Raw genomic sequence first — 21,909 nt, 5'->3', positions numbered from 1 at the left:
GCGCAAATCAAGGAACCCTTTCTCACTATCATTTTCAACACGATTTGTCGATGGTAGGATAACTGATTTGCTGATGGGCCAATGACTTGATGACTCAATAGCCACATCACTACCATTGCGGCTGCCACATGACGTCTAACTTGGTGCCATGTCATTGACATGTTGGCAACATGTTAGCAACATGTCTGCGCCAAATTGTTGATACATCATGTCCATGTTAGCTCCTGCAAGATCACCCTCTTGATTGGGTTTTTGTGATGTCGGGGAGATGTTTTTGGTTGAATAGAGGTAGTTTTCCTTGACACCCGACATGCCAATTGCCAGGATATTTCGATGCCTGGTAGCTCAACAGCCCTTTGAGGACTGGCTCCTAGTCGCAGCATTTGTCGGTCATAAGACTAGGGGTAACACCTCCAACCCATTAAAACGTGCTCCTGATTCTCCCGAAGATTGCTAGAGGTTTTCGCTTTTCCAAATGATCCAATGCTAAGATCTCCTGTTCCTTGACAAATCTATTAGGATGGCTGGCATCAGGGACTTCCACTTTGGGTGTTTTGGTGAAGTGCCCGATCCCTCCCAATTACTGATGTCCAATACCTGTGAGCATTCTTCTCTGCCTATCCATTCTCAATGTTAAAGGGGACAACCCCTTTAGGATTTAGGGATCGCACTTCAATGGCTGTGTTGGGCCTCTTGACACAGCAAATATGGCCACCCAAGTATGTCACAGCCCCCGATGTGCTGGACTTGTCAGTGTCGGGGAAATTCTGAGTGACTACTGCTGAGGACACCCAATATTTGTGCTCCCATACCTTGACAAGGAATTCCGGGCCTGTTCTAAAGTTCTGAATCTGACTCTGACAAGGCAGAGGCTTGCCCAGAAAACTTTGAAGACTCGGAAAACTTTTCACCATGCTGAAAGTCACTAGGAAGTTCCAACAACATCATGAAAAATGCACTTCCTAACATCATCATCTAACCTGGGGGGCTAGAACCATAATCCATGAACAAGATGTAGCACCTCCAATATAAACAAGTATGCCAAAAGCACACCATGATGAGATAGCATGCTCCATAACCATCAAATGTGGAACCAAGGGGTGATCAACAAGGCGAGCAAATGTGTGAATACCACCGAACCAGCAAGCATAATCCCCAAAGAAGAGAAGTGAAGCTCCTCAACCAATGATCTCCAATGCCAAGAAGAAAGGATTCTCAATGAAGGAGTGTTTTCCCCATTGTCATCAAAGGCTCCAAGGTACCAGCAGCAAATCTCCATCAATGAAATCAAAATCACAATGTGAAACCTCATACAAGCAGAAAGCATAAAAAGTGTAAATGATGTGTAAGAAGAGATTATATTGTTCAATGTAATAATGTGATACACAAACTAATGATGTCTTGTTTGAGAGAAAATCACATGTACAACCACCTATCAAAGTGGCAAGACATAAAATAGAAGCTAGTTAATACTTTACTTTATTACAGATTCTTCTTTAAGTTAAAAGTACCAAGTATGATACATAATAATATGACTTTATTAAACATAAACTCTGGCATCAGATTATTAATTGATACAGATGTAGTCATCATTTTGATGAACGAGTGGGTGTTATTTTTAACTCCAGGAAGACAGGATATCTGCAACTGGGGATGAAGCAGAGAAGAGAGAGGCTATAGTTTCTGCACATGCCTGCTTCTTTATACAAAATGTATCTCACCGGGATGAACATGTCCGTGACATATCTATCAGTTTGTTGAGTCAGCTGAGAAATAGGTTTCCACAGGTAGACAGTCTAGTCTTTGTATGTTTAAATCTTCTAAAAATGCTTCATTTGGATTAATAAATTCATGATTAATGCATTGACTTACATTGCACAGTGCGGATTGGAAATTTTGATAGGTTGAAAATTTGTTCTTTTTGCAGATTTTGTGGAATTCATCTTGTTTGGACTCATTGCTTTTCTCAGTCAATAATCATGTACCATCTGCACTTGCTACTGATCCAAGTTGGGTGGCTACAGTACGTTCTTTGTTGCAGCGGATTGTTCGGGAATGGATTTTTCATTCTCTTTCCTATGCTCCTTGTACAGCTCAGGGTCTTCTACAGGTATACCTGAAAGTTACATTGTTTGTGGTGTTCGTTTGTCTGCCTCATGTTTAGCTTTTTTTCTTTCTGAATGATAGTATCTTCTTTTAGAGTTCAGAGGACAGCATCCATTGACATTAATATGGGTTATATGGCTGATCAGTACAATTGTTGCAGACGGAAGATCTGATGTTAGAATTTCTGTTAATTTAGGGTTTTTTGCCCTAGAAGGCAACCCTCGGTTTATACGAGGGAATTGTATTGCAGCTGGGTCTTTTTCTGTATCTATTCCTACCTTTTGTTAGCACTTGATCACAAGTTTTGACTCATACAATTTTATAATATAATCTTGTAGAGATGCTTTCTTACACAAGTATATGAATTAGTGTAGGTTGTTTTACAATGGGAGCATGTAAAATTTGTTGTTCCAACCCTTTTCCTTCTCACTAGCTTTGTCACATACTTTTACAAGGGTGTTGAACAGTAGAGCCATTTTTTTTTTTGCAAAGAAAAGAAAAGAAATCTGCTTCCAACTCTTCTAAATGTAAGGCTCCATCCTCCAAATTATCCTCCTCTAGGTTGTTGTCCCAAGTGATATATGCTCTATCAAATTGAGCCCGCTCAGAATAATGTGTCAACAACCTCAAGTTGTAGTGTACATAAACCAAGCTTTTTGCTCATTTTCATTGGGATAGTTTCTTTTGACATTCTGGATTAAGCTATAGGTGCTGCAACACCTCTATGTAGAATAAGTATTAACCACCTATGAAAACACTAGGGAGGGAGCAATTTTTTTTTTTGGCGGGAGCATGCTCCCAAAAATTGCTTCCAAATGGGAGCGGTTTGGGAGTGCACTTCCTAGGTTGCTGCTTAAGTGCTTCTCTTTGGAGTATCAAAGAAGACTATCCATCACATCCCAAGGATCATATCATCACAACTCTTGGAAGAAGAAGAAAAGACCTCAAGGACCCTACCTCCAAGAAAGAAGGACTCTACACTTGAAGTATTCTTGGAGGCCTCCACATTCTACAATCATCAACCAAAGGAAGCAAGAAAAGCACTTCATCATCAAAATCAAAGTGATCTCCCTCTCATTGAAGAAAGGATCACATCTCAAACATCTTTGAATGAAGAGGATCATCTCCCCTTATATTGAAGTAGAAGCATTGTCATTCTTGAAGGAGGAAGACATCATCAAGGAGGTATCTTTGTTTGACAAGTAAGTACTTTATATTTTATGTCTCAACCTACAAACCAAATGACTTTTTTTTGCAAGGAGAACAATAAACTAGCTGGGACATCAAATTACCTCTCATAGAAGAACATAATAGATTTACAGCATGCTTCATACGGCATGAAGGTATTTCAAATTAAAGACCAACTTCAAATTTGCAAGGATGCTAGGACACATGTATTCCATAATACCCAGAAATCGTTTTGGTAAATTACACTCGAAGACGAGCAAGTTTTCCTAATCTGGAGAGTAGAAGGCACAGAGGGCAGAAAGATGTCCAGAGAGGCTGACGCGGGGCCACACAGAGTTTCAGAGGGAGTCTGAAATTCTGCTAAGCAATAGTGGGGATCTAGCGCCGGAGCCGGGGTGTGAGACTGGGAGGCCAGAGGGCCGAAGTTTTCAGCCAGCACAGGATCGAGAGGAGGTGCAATGCAGTCCCAAAAGTAGTGACGCATTGACTACGTGGGTGTGACACAGTATTGCATAGAGGCAGCGTAGTCCCATCAACAACGACGCAATGACTGCGTTTGTTTGACACAATACTGTGCAAAGGCTCATCTCTAGCACAGATAAATGCCAAATCTTCCAGTGATAGGGTGAGATCATCTCACTACCTTTTTGCCTAGTTAGATCTTTGTATAGGATTGCTAGTTTGGGCATCCGAAGAATTGTATTAGGAAAACTACTACTTAATAATACAAATCCTCAATTGCTACATCGGTTTTCCTGCATTGGGTTTTTCCGGGGACATTTGTCCAAAAAAATGGTGTCAATTGTGTGTGTGGTTATTTCTTCTTGCTCAATTCTTGTTTCGGCATATCATTTAAGTTGTGAAGGTTGCAGTTGTATTTATTTCGATGTTTACTGTATAATATTGTAAATAACTTGATTCAGTAGGAGAAATATAATCAGTTGCTGCAGTAGGGATTTGGGGATTTCAAATTTTCACACAGACGACGAAGAAGTTGAAGCACAAGGGAATCCTTTGGAATACAATGCAGTAGTGACGAAGTTCTTTCAGCTTGTTCGACATTCTTCTTCATCTCATCTCACAAACAAGAAACGGAAAAGGAACATATTTGATAAAGATATATGATGTAATAATGAAATCCTTCATCAACCAAAGAGAATCAGAATTCAACAAGGAATGTTTGATAAGCAACCTATGGATTCACTAGAGAGTGGACAGGTTCTCTGGATTGAACCATAGGGATGACATTTGATGCCATAAGACATCCTTTGTATCATATCTTGTAAAGTTTTGTAGATGTTCTATGCTAAGAGCAATTTCACTTTTCTCACAGCAATCATACAAGTAGATAAGCAAAATGCAGATAGAACATATAAGCAGATCTTACAGAAGACAAATCAGAAACAAGAAAAATGTATGTGTTTGTTTCGGCGGTCAACAGGATGCTTCAACCAGCAAAGTCTCCTTTGGTCAGCCAGCCCAGCATGTGTCACAACAGCCCTCCAACCAGTAGATGAGTCAACCCAAGTCAGTTCTACAAAAGTCAACGCTGTCTTGAAAAGTCAACGCAGGGGCAGCAAGCTAAAAGTCAACGCAGCAGCAAAACGGTCAACCCTTTGACCTCGATTTTTGTGCCAGGTAGTATGGCCTTCAAAAATCGAACCTCCCACAAGTTTTCAGCTTGTTTGGACCAAGCGTTGACCAAAGTCAACGCTGGTCAAACTTCTGCGAAACCCTAGCAGCAGAAAAATCCTCTTCGTCCTTCCCACGTGTGGCTGAAATTCGTCCTCCAGGTAGCTCGTACTTTTTAGGATGAGAGAGGAAGATGTGAGTTGTGTTGTGATCAAATTCTCTCCAACTTTTCCTATATATATATATATCCATCAATGAGGGTGTGTGACACATCTGTTGGGCATGTGAGCCTACATTACAAAACTGGCTGACCTTTGCACATATAATTTATTAAGAATAATAAATTCAAATTATAAGTTCTGCTCATCGGATTAAGACTATTTTTATATGGATTTTACACCTCTCAGAAAGAGGAATCCAACAAAAATATTAGCCTCTTAATCTGAGCATCAGAACATGGAGTTTGGACCTAGTTGTCCAAATTTAACACTCCCTCTCAACTAGGGAGAACTCCATCTATTAGTGCAATTAACATCGTGAGTCATCCCGCCGAAACTTGCTTTGCTGGCTTCTTTATTTCAGAACAGAAGTGGGTCAGTCACAAAGACATCATTCCCCGACTGACATAATCAGTCCAGAGGTCCCAGACCTCACAAATCTTGATCCCAGATCAAGTGGTTGGACCATGCCATCCTAGATAGAGAGTACGACAATCTCTGATGCATCCATCAGTCTTTGCTAATAGTCTCTAGCTTTTCCACACCTCATTGGCCAAATGAGAGGTACTTCCCATGAGCCCTGAACTCAATGGGTAGGATGCATACGGGGCACAGATTAAATGAGTGGCGAACCAGCTCAATAATCACAAGGGTGGGGCAGAAGCATTATGAGTGCTTATAGCTCCGAGAAGCTATCCCCAAAGCCCCCCAGAGCTCCCAGAGCTCATCGTCCAACAGGACCCACATCATAGGGTCTTTCCACGACACCAAGACTCTCACGGAAGGTTAGGAACTTGACCTTCCCCAGGGGCTTAGTGAGAATATCCGCGACCTGCTCATCAGTTCCTATATGATCGAGCCTTACGGCGCCTCGCTGTACCATATCCCGGATAAAGTGGTACCTGATATCAATATGCTTGGATCGGTCGTGGAACACAGGATTCTCAGTCATACGAATCCCACTCTGATTATCACAGAGTATTACAGTGGTATCTAGCACATGTTGGAACAGCTCACTAAAGAGCTTCCTCAACCAAACTGCTTCACAACAGGCCATACTAGCAGCAATGTATTCGGCCTCCGCGGTGCTCAAAGCCACCGACTTCTGCTTCCTGCTCATCCATGAGATCGAAGCAGAACCAAGATTGAAACAGCATCCAGATGTGCTCTTACGATCCACCACACTGCCAGCCCAATCGGCATCAGTATATCCCCGGAGTATCACACTCCCGGCAGTGTATCTCAGCCCATGGTTTATCGTGCCCCGAAGATATCTCAAAAGATTCTTGGCACCAACCCAGTGAAAATGATGAGGCTCAACCATCTGTTGACTCAAAGTATTCACTGCAAAACATATGTCCGGACGGGTGTTCACTAAGAACATCAAAGCTCCTATGAGTTGACGATACTCAGTAGGATTGGCCAAGATAGGCCCTGCAGCGCTGCCACTCAACTTCTTAAAGTTGAGTTCCATTGGTGTCGACACGAACTTACAGTCCACCATCCCAAATCTTTCCAGAAGCTTCACAATATACTTTCCTTGAGAAAGGAAAATCTCTCTAGGTCTCTGCCAGACCTCCAGGCCTAGGAAATAGTGCATCAGTCCTAGGTCTTTCATCTCGAACTCAGCAGCAAGCTCCCTCTTACATTGATGAATGAGAGGGTCATCACCTGTCAGGAAGAGGTCGTCCACATACAGCACTAGAATGAGAGGCTTTCCTTCCTCAACCTTAAAGTAAAGGTTTGGATCAGCATTGCTTCGAGTGAAGCCCAGCTTCATCAAGTAACTATCCATCCTCTCATACCAAGCTCTGGGTGCTTGCTTTAACCCATAGAGGGCTTTCTTCAACCTGCAGACATAAGTGTCTTGATCTTGAACTTCAAATCCCAGAGGTTGTTCTACATACACCTCTTCCTTTATTGCACCATGCAGAAAAGCGGTCTTGGCATCCATCTGATGAAGACTCCATCCTTGCGTAGCAGCAAGGGCTATGATGGATCGGATGGTGGTATATCGAGCCACAGGTGCAAATATATCGTCATAGTCAATTCCTTCCTTTTGAGAGAAGCGACGGGCAACAAATCTTGCCTTAAACTTTTCAGCACTCCCATCAGATCCATGTTTAATCTTGTAGAGCCATTTAGCGGTGACAACAGATTTGTCCTTCGGTCTCGGGACCACATCCCAGACATCATTCTTCATAATAGCCTCATATTCTTCATGCATAGCATCCTTCCAGACTTGATGCTTGATGGCTTCTTCAAAAGATCCAGGTTCAGATTGTATAATAGTACTCATGGCAGCTAGATACCCTTGGTATCTACACGGCTTCTTGCTTTCTCGGAATGTTCCCCTTGGGGCAGCATGACCCTCAGCATCTTCGAGGGTGTCCCTGAGCCATGATGGCCTCTTTCCTAGAGAAGGGGAAGGATCAATAGGGTCCATTGGCCCTTCAACATCAGGCATAGTCTCATCCTGGGGTTCTTCCAGATTTCCAGGTCTTTCTTCATGGTTTTCTTCAGATCTAGGAAGATCTACTACTTTCTTCAGGGAAGCATCTTCGTCAAAAGTGACATCATGGCTTATCTCTACTTCCCTTTGACCAGGTACATAGACTCTATATGCCTTAGAAGTCTCACTGTAGCCCACAAACATTCCTTTCTTCCCAGTAGCATCCAGCTTACTTCTCTTTTCTTTCGGCACATGAAAATAGACAGGACATCCAAAAATTCTAAAATGTGAGACATCAGGTTTCTTACCAGAGAAAACCTCTTCGGGAGTTTTGGAGTCCAAAGCGGAATGAGGGCATCGGTTTTGAATGTACACAGCAGTATTTGCAGCTTCTCCCCATAGAAACTTTGGAAGACCTTGGTCACATAGCATGGCACGGGCAGCTTCCACAATAGTCCTATTCTTGCGTTCAGCAACACCATTCTGCTCAGGAGTATATGCAGTGGTAGTCTCCCTCTTAATGCCAGCTTCTCTGCAAAAGTCTTTGAACTCATTTGACTCATATTCAGTGCCATTGTCAGTCCTCAAAATCTTGATCTTCTTTCCGGTCATATTTTCCACCAAGGCTTTGAAGGTACGGAACCACATGAAAGCCTCATCCTTCTTCTTCAAGAAGTATATCCAGGTTTTGTGAGAGAAGTCATCAGTAAATGTCATATAGTAAGAACATCCCCCCAGGGATGTTACAGGCAACATACCGGAAAGATCAAAATGGACCAGTTGCAATATCTCAGATGTCTTTGTGACACTTGAGGGGAAAGGTCCCCTTGTATGTTTTCCTTCAGCACAGCCCTTACATACACCTTTATGATTATTTCCAAAATCAGGCATCCCTGTCACCACCTTCCTTGCTTCGGGAAGAGCCTTGTAATGAAGGTGTCCAAATCTTCGGTGCCATAGTTCGGTTTGACGGATAGTATCACAAGTCATAGCTCCCAACGGACTCCCTCCAACCTGGTAGAGTGTACCAACTCTAAAACCAAGTGAGATAGCTTCCTTGAAGCTCTTCTTCCACATGAGTACCTTTCCATCAGAGAAAGTTACATTGAATCCTTTGTCTTCCATGGCAGATACAGACACAAGGTTCTTCTTCAATTTGGGTACATAGAGTACATCTTGTAGATGGAGGACTTGTCCTTGAGACAAGTGGAGGGTCACAGTCCCGGTCCCTTTCACAGGATAAGTGGCATTATCCCCAAGGATAATTTCTATATTAGTATCCCTTTCAACCATGTCAGAAAGTGCTTCCTTGAATCCGGTGATGTGTCTTGAGGCACCACTATCGATTAGCCAGACATCCATAGTGTCGGGCGGAGATGCAGCTGAGAGAGCAGATATTAGAATATACTCATTTCTTTTATCAACAACATTAGACTCCTCATACCTGGTATTTCTGGTCCTTTTAGAAGGTGGATGGTTTCCTTCAAAGTGAGCCTTCCTCTTTCCTTTGGATTTGTCATTTCTTTGATTCCCATTCCTTCGGTTGTTGTTGTTGTCGTCACTATCGGGAGAATTCTTCTGGAAGGGGCATTCTCTAGCATAGTGTCCAGTCCTATGGCAGGTGAAACATTTACCCTTCTTCTTTTGAGTCTTAGTCCTTCCTTTGTCCTTGGAACCACCAGAGTTCTTCTTTCGGGAATGAGCAACATAGGCAGCATTTCTTTCATTATCAAATTCCTTCATCCTTGTTTCTTCTTGCATACATCTAGACAGAAGCTCATCAAAGTTAGGGATGGTATTATTGTTGAGAATGGTAGTTGTGAATACTTGCCATTCATATGGAAGTCCTCCAAGTGCGGTGAGAACCATCTCACGATCAGCTATTGTCTCCCCGATAGCTAGCAGATTGTACCTGGTTTCGGTCAACTTCATAAAGAAAGTTTGAATAGACTCGTCTCGGCCCTTCTTCATATTCTTCAACTTGTTCTTGAGGAATAACACTTGGTTCACATTGTTTACTCGGGACATAAGTATCAGTTTGTCATACATCTCCTTGGATATGCCTAGTTCAGATATGTAGGCAACCAGACTCTTATTTATGGATTCCCTGATCAGCAGTTTTGCTCTGATTTCTCCCTTCTTATACTTGTGTTTAACAGCAGCAGAGGCATTTGATGGAGGTTCTTGAATCTTCCCTGTCACATGATCTAGGAGATCATGATCTTCTAATTTGAGATCTAATAACATCTTCCAGGCATGGAAGTCATCACTTCTAGTCAGCTTGTCATTCTCCCCGAATTCAAGCTTAGAGGAATCCATTTCCTTCGATGATGATTGCTATAGATAGAGTTTGTCTTCACCTCAGCTCTGATACCATGTAAAGTTTTGTATATGTTCTATGCTAAGAGCAATTTCACTTTTCTCACAACAATCATACAAGTAGATAAGCAAAATGCAGATAGAACATATAAGCAGATCTTACAGAAGACAAATCAGAAACAAGAAAAATGTATGTGTTTGTTTCGGCGGTCAACAGGATGCTTCAACCAGCAAAGTCTCCTTTGGTCAGCCAGCCCAGCATGTGTCACAACAACCCTCCAACCAGTAGATGAGTCAACCCAAGTCAGTTCTACAAAAGTCAACGCTGTCCTGAAAAGTCAACGCAGGGGCAGCAAGCTAAAAGTCAACGCAGCAGCAGAACGGTCAACCCTTTGACATCGATTTTTGTGCCAGGTAGTATGGCCTTCAAAAATCGAACCTCCCACAAGTTTTCAGCTTGTTTGGACCAAGCGTTGACCAAAGTCAACGCTGGTCAAACTTCTGCGAAACCCTAGCAGCAGAAAAATCCTCTTTGTCCTTCCCACATGTGGCTGAAATTCGTCCTCCAGGTAGCTCGTACTTTTTAGGATGAGAGAGGAAGATGTGAGTTGTGTTGTGATGAAATTCTCTCCAACTTTTCCTATATATATATATATCCATCAATGAGGGTGTGTGACACATCTGTTGGGCATGTGAGCCTACATTACAAAACTGGCTGACCTTTGCACATATAATTTATTAAGAATAATAAATTCAAAATATAAGTTCTGCTCATCGGATTAAGACTATTTTTATATGGATTTTACACCTCTCAGAAAGAGGAATCCAACAAAAATATTAGCCTCTTAATCTGAGCATCAGAACATGGAGTTTGGACCTAGTTGTCCAAATTTAACATATCTCTAACCTTACTCTCTTAGATAGGATTTCATTGATGTCATTAGTTAATTTTCTTTTTATGCATTTATATTTTATGTCTTTATGTTTCATTGTTAGTGTAGGTTTTCTATTCCAACAGATGTTTCATATAATTGATATACATGATGATTTTGATCTAGAGTGGATATCTATCTCATGTTACTTTTTTTCCTTGGATATAGGATTCTGGATTCTCACATTCCTTCAATCTAGAATCCTATATCCAAGAAAGCAGAGTAGAAAGCAACGGATCAAAATTTTTCAAATCAATGTCATCATTCGGTTTCCAGTTGTATCATCGTAAACCCAATTTCTTTCAGAAATTATTGTAAATGATGCTAGTATGACCATTAAGCCATGTAACAACACCTAGGTAAGCCTTGTTGAAGAAAGTGTAACTAGGTTCGGTCTTCATAATGACATGATCTTTGTATTTGATGTAATAAAAGAGAATAAATTATTTTTGTAATCTTGTTGCATGGGTTTCATGAGCAAGAAGTGTAATCCAAAAGACTTCTTCTTGATGTCTTTAGGATTTATTTATCTGTCAAAGAGTCATGTCATGTATGTAGAAACTCTTTATGAGTTCATGTAAATATGTACAAGTCTTCTAAGTTGTCTAACAACCCTCCAAGACCAAGATCTATGCCTCAAACAAGCCTTCCGAAGTCTGCAAGCAAAGCGATAAGGAAATACATCATGTCGGCTTCAATGAATAAATTAAATATATATTTAAATGACACATCAGCTTAAGACAAGGTCACGTCGGCTTGGATATATAACACAACCACTATAAATACCTCGTTGGGGTATCCGCAAAGGGGCAGGACTGAATTCGCATAGGGTTGTAACTGCAGAGAGCCACAGTCAAGGGTTGTAACCGTAGAGAGCCGTAGACAAGGGATGTAGCCGCAGAAGCCGCAATCAAGGGTTGTAATCGGAGAGAGCCGCATACAAGGGATGTAGCAGCAGAAGCCGCAATCAAGGGATGTAGCCGTAGAGAGCCGCAATCATGAAGAGGAGCCGTAGTCATCTGAAATTCCGCATGAAGCTGAGTTGCAACAAAGGGTTTGACTGCACCTCGTTTGGGCTTTAGGTGTAGTCATAAACTCGGGTGCTTAAGGACAGACAGATCTCACATTATGGATGTATCACTGTGTATTTGCATAAGAAAACAAAGGTACTGTCTTGGCATCATAATAAACAGTATTCGGTCTCCTAGCAGCCTCAACGTATATATGTATATGCTTGTATTTCGGTGCTCTTACAATAGCACTCATTATAGACACAGTCAAATCATTATTAAGGAAAGGCTACCATGATACAGTCTCGACATTACTACATTAGGTCTCAGAACAAGGAGATCTTAGTCTAGGATAAAGGATAGATACAGTCCTTATGACTATCACAGTCTCGGTGCAAATGATGAGGAGCAGTATCTTCATAATGAGAGGAAGCAATACCATACCCTCAACATAGTTAGAAGAAGCAGTCTCATCAATGAAACAAGGACTATCTCAGTACATGATAATGAAGGAAAAGACTTTATCATGGCACACGCATAGTCAGGATCCTATCCCAAGTTATGACTTCAGGACTTGAAGGTCATAAGCTCAATCTAGCCAAGAGATCTCAATGACATGATGAAGAAGCAATCAGTATAGATCTCAGTGATGCAACAGTAACAACTTGAATGGTGCAGCAATGAGGATGATCTCAGCAGCGACAGAAAGGAGGATTGATATCTTGGTCTTGGAGAGGCAGAGTGTGTCAAGGGTCATGGTCTTGGTATTCGTCAATGGAATCTCTATAAGAAGAATTTACGTATGGGTTTTCCTCTCTAAGAGGGAGAGGTTTTGGCCCTGGCAGAGAGCCAAACATTTTTGTTCTTGTCTCTTTTTTTGATAGTAGTTTGATGAAGTTAATTTACACATGCTAATAATGAAGTAAACAATCAAGCTAAGATGAAATTGGATTAACACTTCACAAATTGTTATCATGTATCGAAGAATCACCCTAAATATGCCTGCCCTAGATTCTTCAACAAGCCTGTGATTTTTGTCAAAGGATTTCATTCTAGAAGTTTTTTAACCTCCCCGAATTATGTGTGTTTGTAAACATGAATAAGCGACAAAGTTTTTCTTCCAATTATAACCCCAAAGCTAAGGTGGAATTTGTTGACAAGGTCTTAGTGTTTATCGAGTCTATGTAAAAGTGTGTTTAGGAATATTTTAGTGCATGGTTACTCATAGTTAGACACCATTACTAAATTATTTTATTATAGACACTTGGTTTCATACTAGATCATATTGTGTTGCAAAATTGGGTAGTGTCTTGAGGGTCTATGTTTTAATGTGTATTTCCCTTTCCAAGGGTTGAATATATTTGTAATATCTTGATGTAAAATATATTTTAGTGCATGGTTACTCATAGTTAGACACCATGGCTAAAATATTTGAGGGCGGAAAAAATTAATTAATCACCTCTAGTCATTTAATGAATTTTTTTTGGCAAAATTAAAAAAAATCCTAAGCCAGAAAATTAATTACTTTTGAGTAAAAAAAATAATTTGAGAAATTAAATTCTCTCCAGGTGGAAAATAATAAAAAAATCGCGGGTCAAAAAAATAATTAATTTTTGGAGGACTCCCACCAAGGGAAAAATGGATGTATTAAGAAAATTTGACCCTTAGACCTTGGTGGTTAAGTCAAAGTGAAATTTTTGAGGATATTAATCCAAAAAAACTATAATATCTTGATGTACAATATATTTTAGTGCATGGTTACTCATAGTTAGACACCATGGCTAAAATATTTGAGGGCGGAAAAAATTAATTAATCACCTCTAGTCATTTAATTAATTTTTCTGGCAAAATTAAATAAAAATCCTAAGCCAGAAAATTAATTAATTTTGAGTCGAAAAAATAATTTGAGAGAAATTAAATTCTCTCCAAGTAGAAAATAATAAAAAAATCGTGGGTCAAAAAAAGAATTAATCTTTGGAGGACTCCCACCAACGGGAAAATGGATGTTTTAGGAAAATTTGACCCCTTGGACCTTGGTGGTTAAGTCAAAGTGAAATTTTTGAGGATATTAGTCCAAAATATTATTTTTTGGATTAATAAAAAAGGGGTTTTAAGAGAAATTCAAATTTTTCCTCAAAAAAAAAATGCAACGACAAAGATCAAGTTATTTTCAAAGGAAGATCAACATGTGAGATTATTTTGACGAGGATCAAGCCAACTAGCTGTTATTCCCACTTGGAGGGGTTCTATTCTCCTATTTTCTATATAAAGAAGCTATTAAGCTCCTCATATCATCTTTGGATGATTTAATATGTGTTGGGATCATGATTGCCGTTACACCAAAACCCACAGGTGTTAGTAAACGGACGCATCGCCAGAGTTAACAGATCCTCGAGAGGTGGTTAGTCCATGTCACGAAACACAGGGGAGCGCTGGATTATCCAATGCCCAACAATCTCCCCCCCAGCGTGCGCCGGGTGTGATTCGAACTCGAGACCTTTGGGTAACACATGTATTGAGCCTTGCTCTGTTGCAATTGTATTTCTCATAATAGAAAGGCTTTGGGGTTTCAATTACATGGTGTTCTTCTATCTGCTGATCTGTGGTATGGGCTAATGATTTTTATGCTCAATATTATACGTGCTTCATAAAATTGTTATTTCATTTGTTGGATGACGGAAAATCTATTGGTACAAGTATCTTGCCTTATGTTGAGCCTCATGATTGTTTCATTTTGATACTCTCCCTTACCTATTCTTCCTTTCTTTGACCATCATCATCAAATCAATAAGCATCAAAGTACAAGGTTTTTGACATGGTAAAGTATTTAATTGTCTTATCTTTCATATTTAATAATGTTCCTTATTATTGAAGTTAATATTTGTATTCGCTACGAATTCGCATGATTTTGCAACTAATCTATGTTTTTGTAGCCAATTCCGAGGTTTACCAAGATCAGAGGTGCCAACTAAGAGGAAAAAGATATGGACAGGTGGAGATTGATCCCTTTAACGATTTCCTCCTATTCATCCGAACCAGATCATCAAAGGATTGTTCGATTGTGTGGTCAAAGGGTAAAGTCAACTTGTTGCTGAATAGGTGAGTGAGAGTCCGAAATTCCTACGCTTCACGATTTGCTTTGCCAAATAGCAAATCGTGAGCAATGATATCTTGATATTTGTTAGAATCTTAATTTAGAACTCTGTTAGCTAGGGTAGGCGTAAAAGCCTCGAACAGTTATTGACACGGGCTTTTATAAATACCGTGCAACAAACATGAACAAAAGGTTAATTATATATATGCAACAATATTGTTTCAAACTTTATTTTATCTATTAATGAAGAATGAAGCTTTGATGCTAGCTGACTGTTCGATTAAAGTTCTATGACTGCCTGTTTGTGGAGGGCCCCTGCAAACAGTGAAGGTTTTGCATTTTCATATCTTTTCTTTATCATTTGTTGTAGTTATTTACATGTTTTAGAATCGTTCTACAGTCTTGATTTCAATCAAATAGCAATAACAAGATTTCACTAATTATTCATTTTTTTGAATTGATTTATAATGATGCTAATGGTAGTGTGATTGCTTTCCATAGATTTCTTTATAATTTTAGAGTATTTCATTTTAGAGCTTGAGTGATTTCTTTATAGTTTCATTTTACAGTATTTCATTTCAAAGCATGTGTGATTTCTTTATGGTTTTCATTTCAAAGCATGAGTGATTGATAATGAGTAAATGTGTGGTTTTCATTTTGAATAGAAGTCAATTTCATTTTTGTTTTTATGCAAAGGATTGCTAGAATGTTAGATGAATAATTCTGCTTTTAGAGATTAAATTTGTGTTGCAATAGATCAATTAATTTTTCTTAATGAGATAGTGTGAGTTTGCTTTAAGTTTCATTCTGCAAGTGTGAAGAGCATTTTTGATTTCATTAGAAAGGAGTGAGGAAATTTTAGGTGTTAAATCCATTTTCTTTGAAGAGTAATATAGAAATGAAAAACATCCTTAGAAGTAAATTTCAATAACTCAATCATGTACATTAATAATCTGATTTAATAAAAGGACTTCTAGCATATATAGTGCACTTGCACTTCATAAGTTTACCAACTCCAGTCGATAATTTATGTAACAATTTAAGACAATTAAATTGACAAGCACCTTAGATGTTGGGTTTGGTTCTATAGGTCTAAATCTCTTATGATCTAACAATTTACCTTTAAGTTTTGAATAGCGATCCATAGGCATGCTAGCCTTTTGTCTCCAAGTTCACAGATTGCGGGGAAGAATAAACCGTGTTTGGATTCTGAGCTTTCATTTTATGGGGTACTTTGCAACATTGTTTTAAGAAACGGCCGTTTCGATACCGAAACGGCCGGGTTGATCCGAGCCATTACCCTCTGCTGTGACCCGGCCCTTGGAACGGTTCGATTGGCCGAGTCAGCCATGACTCGGCCGAGTCATTGAATGACTCGGCCGAGTCATTGAATGACTCGGCCGAGTCATGGCTGACTCGGCCAACTCGGCCGAGTCATGGCTGACTCGGCCAACTCGGCCGTTTCTGTTATGACTCGGCCGAGTCACAAAAAAATGCCCAGCATCATGTCAAACTGCAATTTAATAAAATTTTAATGGATTTTTTAATTGTTTTTTGGTTGGTTTGGACTCCAAGCAGTTATAAATTTTCATGGTAATGTTAAATTCTTAAAGTAAAAGTGACATTCTCCTTGATCTTCATTTTCATCCTTTTACTTAAATTTTTAACATTACCATGAAATGACTCAGGATGTTTGAGAGTGGTTTCGGCCTCATTGGATTTCATATGGAGAAAGTAGAATTTTAGATTTCATTCAAAATCCAGAAGACTTATCAGTTTTTCAGGGTTTCAGGATTGGAGGATTGCAATGTTTCCATTGAATTTTGTCATGTATTAGGGTATGGATTCTGGAACTCGTATTTAATCAAGAGCACCAATCCCTCTATGTACCTTGATGTTAGTGACATTGGTTGTCGAACTCCTCTGGGATTCGCTCCCAAACCAAGAGCTTCTCAAAATGTCGCTCTCGCTCCCGTTTTCGCTCTCGCTCTCCACTTTCGCTCCTGCTCCCAAGTAACACTGAGCCAGATGATGTTGGCAACTCTAGCAGTAGCAAGTAGTACTGGTCACAGAGTTTTGTTGTAGAGGCCATTTATAGCCTCCTTGGTTATGTGTTTTTGTTTTGATCTCTATATCATCATCGTGTATGTATTGGACAATGTACTGGGTGCCATTTTGATATAATGGATATATTCAAGAGCCTACTTTGATCATATGTTGTCTTCTATCTATATTCTAATGCTGTGTGTTTGGAAACATGAATGAAAATCTTTAAAATTATGTGTTTTTATAAAAAATAAATATTTAATGTATTTTTTACAAGGACCGAGTCATTGAAATCGAGCCGACCGAGTCAATACCGAGTCGGAGTCGGAGTCGGAGTCAACCCTCAGCCGAGTCGGAGTCGGAGTCGGAGTTTTAAAACATTGCTTTGCAGAAGGGTTTTGGTTGGTGATCTATTTACATACATCATTCATATTAAAATCACTCATTTTTTTTTAATCTCTTTCTCTTGTGCTATAACGAAATTTACATGCTATTAAGGGAAAATTTTATTTTGTAAATATTTGTAAATAATTTTTCTAACCCTTGTATTTTAATTCTAACCCATTTTAATTTTTGTATAGCATTTGGGGTTTGGGGTTTTGAGTTTTGAATTTTTGTATATATTGGGTATTTGGGCTCTCCATTTTTTCATTTGTGTAGTTGATAGCTCAAGAGTTCGAAGCAACAATTGATTTATGGGCTATTCATTCAAGAGCAGAAGACTGATCTAGGTCCTTGAGGGTAAGATATAACCTTTTATCTCCCATCAACTCAACGTCTAGCCTGAAGAAGGAGGCCACTACCTTTTTGAGGCCTTTTGGAATGATTTTGCAGTGAAAAATATGTGTTTCCAGGGGGCCGAGTTCTTTTCAAGGGTGCTGTGGTGTTTTTGGGGCCTTTTAGGCCTAGCCGCAACCCCTGGGAGGGCGTAGAACCCTAGCAGCAGCCCTTAAGGGCCTAGCTGCAGGTCTTAGGGCCTCTCCTAGGCAGGCTGCAGGCCTAAATGACCTTGCCTAAAGCAGCTGCAACCATTGTGGGCTTTTTATGGGGTAGCTGCAGGCCTCAAAGGCCTTCAGCCCTAGGTCGCAGGCCTAGGAGGCCATTTTCCTTTAGCCGCTAGCCCTATTGGGCATTTTTCTTCCATAATTGGGCATTTTTGAGCAAGTTATGGGGTTTGGTACTCATTTTCTGACTAATTTTTTGTGGTTGCAGGCTTGGGGCATCATTGAGAGTTATCTGGGACTGATATCTATTGTTTTGGATCATAAATTTTGAGTTTATTTGGCTAACAATTTGTTTGCAAATTAACTAGCTTCTTGGGCCAGGGTTTCAATGGCCAAAGCTGCTAAACAAGCCACCAACCAGCCATAAAAGCTCTAGCTTCAGTCATAAGAGCTCTGGTCCACTTAATTTCAAGCTAACAAGTTGTGTTGCAGGTGTTTGAAGGAGTTCTAGTCCATTGGGAGGTCAACTAGCCATCAAACTAGGCCTCTAGGTGTAATGGTTCGCTCTCCAACCTTGTCTCTTCCTCACTGTTTTATAAATTCGATCTGAAGTAGGTTGTTAACAATGGCAGTGGCATAATTTCTGAAGTAACATTGTAAAAAGCCCTAAAAAGCACATTCATATAAGCTCATAACTAGTGCACATTAATCTCAAGCAATAAGAAAGACTTGTCTCATGGTTTCTAGGGTTTTCTAGTTGATTTTGGAGAGGTGATATGCATTTTCCTGAGTCTGATATATTAACTTCTGAATCTGATATAAATGCTACAACACTGAAGTTCATAAGTTTTGGTGCTAAAGTTTTGATCCAAGCAGTCCTGACTCCTAATACATTTAAGAAGTCATAATAAGCTTGGTAACATAAGTCGGTTTTCTCTAAGTGGTTGAACTAATCATTGTTTTCTTGCTGATCACTCTTTGCATTTTGCACCATTGGCATAATTTTGCAACTCAATATTTACATCCAAGTGTGCTCAACCTCATTTGTGAAGAGAATTTAATTGCACATGTCATTGTGAACCTTGAATAATTGTTAATGCTCTAAAAGATCATTGTTCATCTTGCTTTGTTAAGTCACTCTTAGTTACCTCATCTCAAGAGTATTAATTTGACATTCGCATTCTATTGATATCATTTTGTTGCATCTTACTCTTGCAAGTAACCTATTGCTTCTAATTGATAAGTGACATAAGGAATTGGATAAGAACATCATCTTGCTTAACATCATTGTAATCTAAAGATAATCTTGTGATATCATCTCCTTTGGGATAATATCATGATTCAGATTGTGATATTGATAATTGCTAATTGTGTTTAAATTCATCTTGCTCCATTAGTATTGCTAATCCCTGGTTTCCAATTTACATATCAAATTGATAAAGGATTCATTTGAGCATATATTACATTGAGATCTCTGATCATTGAATAGATCTTGAAGTGATTTGTATTTGGGCATTTTATTGATCTTATTCCATTAGCACATTGTCTTGGTTGAGATTGTTTCCATAACTACTCTCTTTAAGTACTTATTTGTGCTATTGAATTGAAATTTGACTTGACAGTACTCAGGAAGATCATCAAATAATCTCATTTAAGACCCTCACTCATAACTTGCATTTCATCCGAGGATTAGTGGTGCATTAATTAATTTACCGCCAAGCATAAGCTTTGTTGATAGAAAGATAGGACCACCTTTCTCACCCAACTTGCGAAGTTTATACCCTCACTTATGGTTAACACGGTGACCTTGCAGTCGTCAAGGCCACAGTTTCTGCAATGCCAAAGGTATTTGAGTGGTTAGAACTCCAGGGGAAGTATTGTTAATAAAGCGATAGCTTTCTTTCCATGGGTTTCTTTCCACAACCTACATTTGAGACTAACTCCAACACAGTTGAGAGAAAGGATTCACTTAGAATAGGCATCTAATCTAAAATTAACAAAGAGTTTGCATTTGACTTAGTTCCAGGTGTTGCATTTCATATAAGATAGTTTTCATCCTAAAGGCCACTGTTCATCCAGTAACATGCTATCTTAATTCATATTGTGCAAGTAATTTGACTTCTAAGACACTGGTCTCATACTTAAGAAATTCTTAAGCTAATCAAATTGTGCTAAATAATCTAAATTTGCCAATCATCATTAACCAAGTTGTTAGGACATTCAGTTGTGTCACCTGAACTCTTCATCTCATCCATAGGGACTACCCCCTTTAGCCTGCTGTAGGGAGACATCTTAAATGGAGAGGGTCGGGATCAGAGTGATAGCCGCTGCCCCGAGTGTTGTCGCCTTCACCTGTACAATTTAGGCGACAGCAAGGTGCATGACCTCCAAGTCTCTTGCCGTACCTTGTAACTGCCACTGAACTCCAAAGATCCTATGCTGTGCTGGTGAGATAGGAGAGCCCTTGAAAATGTGGAATAAGATTTGCATTTTCAGGTGGTAAGACACCATAAAAGTGACTATTTTGAAAAAAAATCTAAATTTGAAATTTAAATACATAATGAGGACAAGGTAAATTTTTTTTCCTACTATCTGGGTAAGAAATAAAAATATACAGTAGCAATTGGAGTTGAAATTTGTATTAATTTCCTCTTATGACCAAAATAGGTCAAAGGAACTAATGATTACGGCCACTGCCAGAACCAAAACTGGAGTGAGAAAAATTACACCGCATCCCATAAAAGAACTTATAATTTTTTGTCTATCTTGTATATAGGTTAAAATACATAGACTAGAGAACAATCTGAAATTTTTTCACGCTTTAGCAAGGTGTAAAAGAATGCTAGTCTGCCAGTCTGCTTTGTTTTAATAGTGTTTTTTGAGTTTTAACAAGGGTTGCATTCTCCAACACTGTATAGTTCTTAGAAGACTGTATTTTGATAGATGATTTTTTTATAAACCGTGTGGTTTAAACCAGTGATGATAATATCGGCGAGATATCGCCGAATATCGTGATATTTTCGTCGAGCCGAAATATCGCCTAGAAAATATCGCGATATTTTGGCTCCCGAGCAGGCTAGGCCTAGGCTGTGGCTAGAAAAAGGGAAATTTGCCTTTTTTTTCCTCATTTCTGTTTTTGAGTGTTGGAGAAGGAAGGGGAAGAGTTTTGTGGTGGTTGTCAAGGAGGGATTGAGGATCAAACAATGATTATCACCACCAACTAAGAGTTTTTTGTGGATCAAAGATTGAAGAACAGTGAGACGAACTTCATTTCTTCCATTAATAGGTATGTTCTTAAAAACCCCGATGTTAATGATTTTTCATAGATTTAGGGTTATGCTTGCTTGCCTCTTTGCCTACCAACAATTTGTTTCTTTGTTTTTTTTCCATTTGCTATGATTTTCATACCCATTGGGTTTTCTCCATATTTGGACAGCAAACTTCATTTTTTTTTTCAACTTTCTTATGCACCCTCTTATTGCCATTTTTCATTCACATTGCAAATAATGTAGTAATTTTTAAAAAATGAGGTGCTTATTACTTATTTTTTTGTGTTGGGGGTTTAATGCCGATTTTTTGTTTTTTGTTTTTGTGCCCTAGGTTTGAATTAGTTCATTACAAATGTCAAATATGCCAAAAGCCTTGGACCTATTTTGGGACTATGGAGAGCCTGTTGATGGGGCGAATCAGGCATATCTATCATGCAAATTGTGTGGGACCAAGATGTCAGGAGGGGTTACGCGATTGAAATACCATCTGGCTAGACTCCCTGCACATGATGCAGATGTAATGCCTTGTATGGTTTGTGCAGAGGTTATACAAAAAGCTCTTGAAGCAATCACTGAACAAGACAGAAAGTTAGCTGCTAGGGAGAGGGCACTGGTCTCAGATAGATAGGAGCTAGTTTTATTTGTTTTGCTACATATAAGGTTATAACTCATGATGATGAGATACTTTTATATATGTGA

General features: G+C 39.3%; 1 protein-coding gene across 2 annotated transcripts in view; it reads left to right on the top strand.

Annotated features, from left to right (window-relative positions):
- LOC149224286 (Phosphatidylinositol 3- and 4-kinase family protein) overlaps positions 1-21,909 on the top strand; it is a 328,841-nt gene that overhangs the window by 103,793 nt on the left and 203,139 nt on the right. For both annotated transcript variants that reach the window (XM_089386063.1, XM_089386064.1), the window contains exons 10-11: positions 1,629-1,787; positions 1,928-2,110. In XM_089386063.1, the coding sequence (XP_089242189.1) occupies positions 1,629-1,787; positions 1,928-2,110 (342 nt within the window). The remainder of the gene's footprint in view (positions 1-1,628; positions 1,788-1,927; positions 2,111-21,909) is intronic.

This window comes from Pinus tabuliformis, chromosome Q, assembly GCF_031772625.1.
Source record: "Pinus tabuliformis cultivar Carrire ecotype Pingquan chromosome Q, CPIR1, whole genome shotgun sequence".
In the NCBI taxonomy this organism is placed as follows: domain Eukaryota; kingdom Viridiplantae; phylum Streptophyta; class Pinopsida; order Pinales; family Pinaceae; genus Pinus; species Pinus tabuliformis.
Note: the sequence above shows the minus strand (reverse complement) of the source record. Positions and strands in the feature narration are given on the sequence as shown.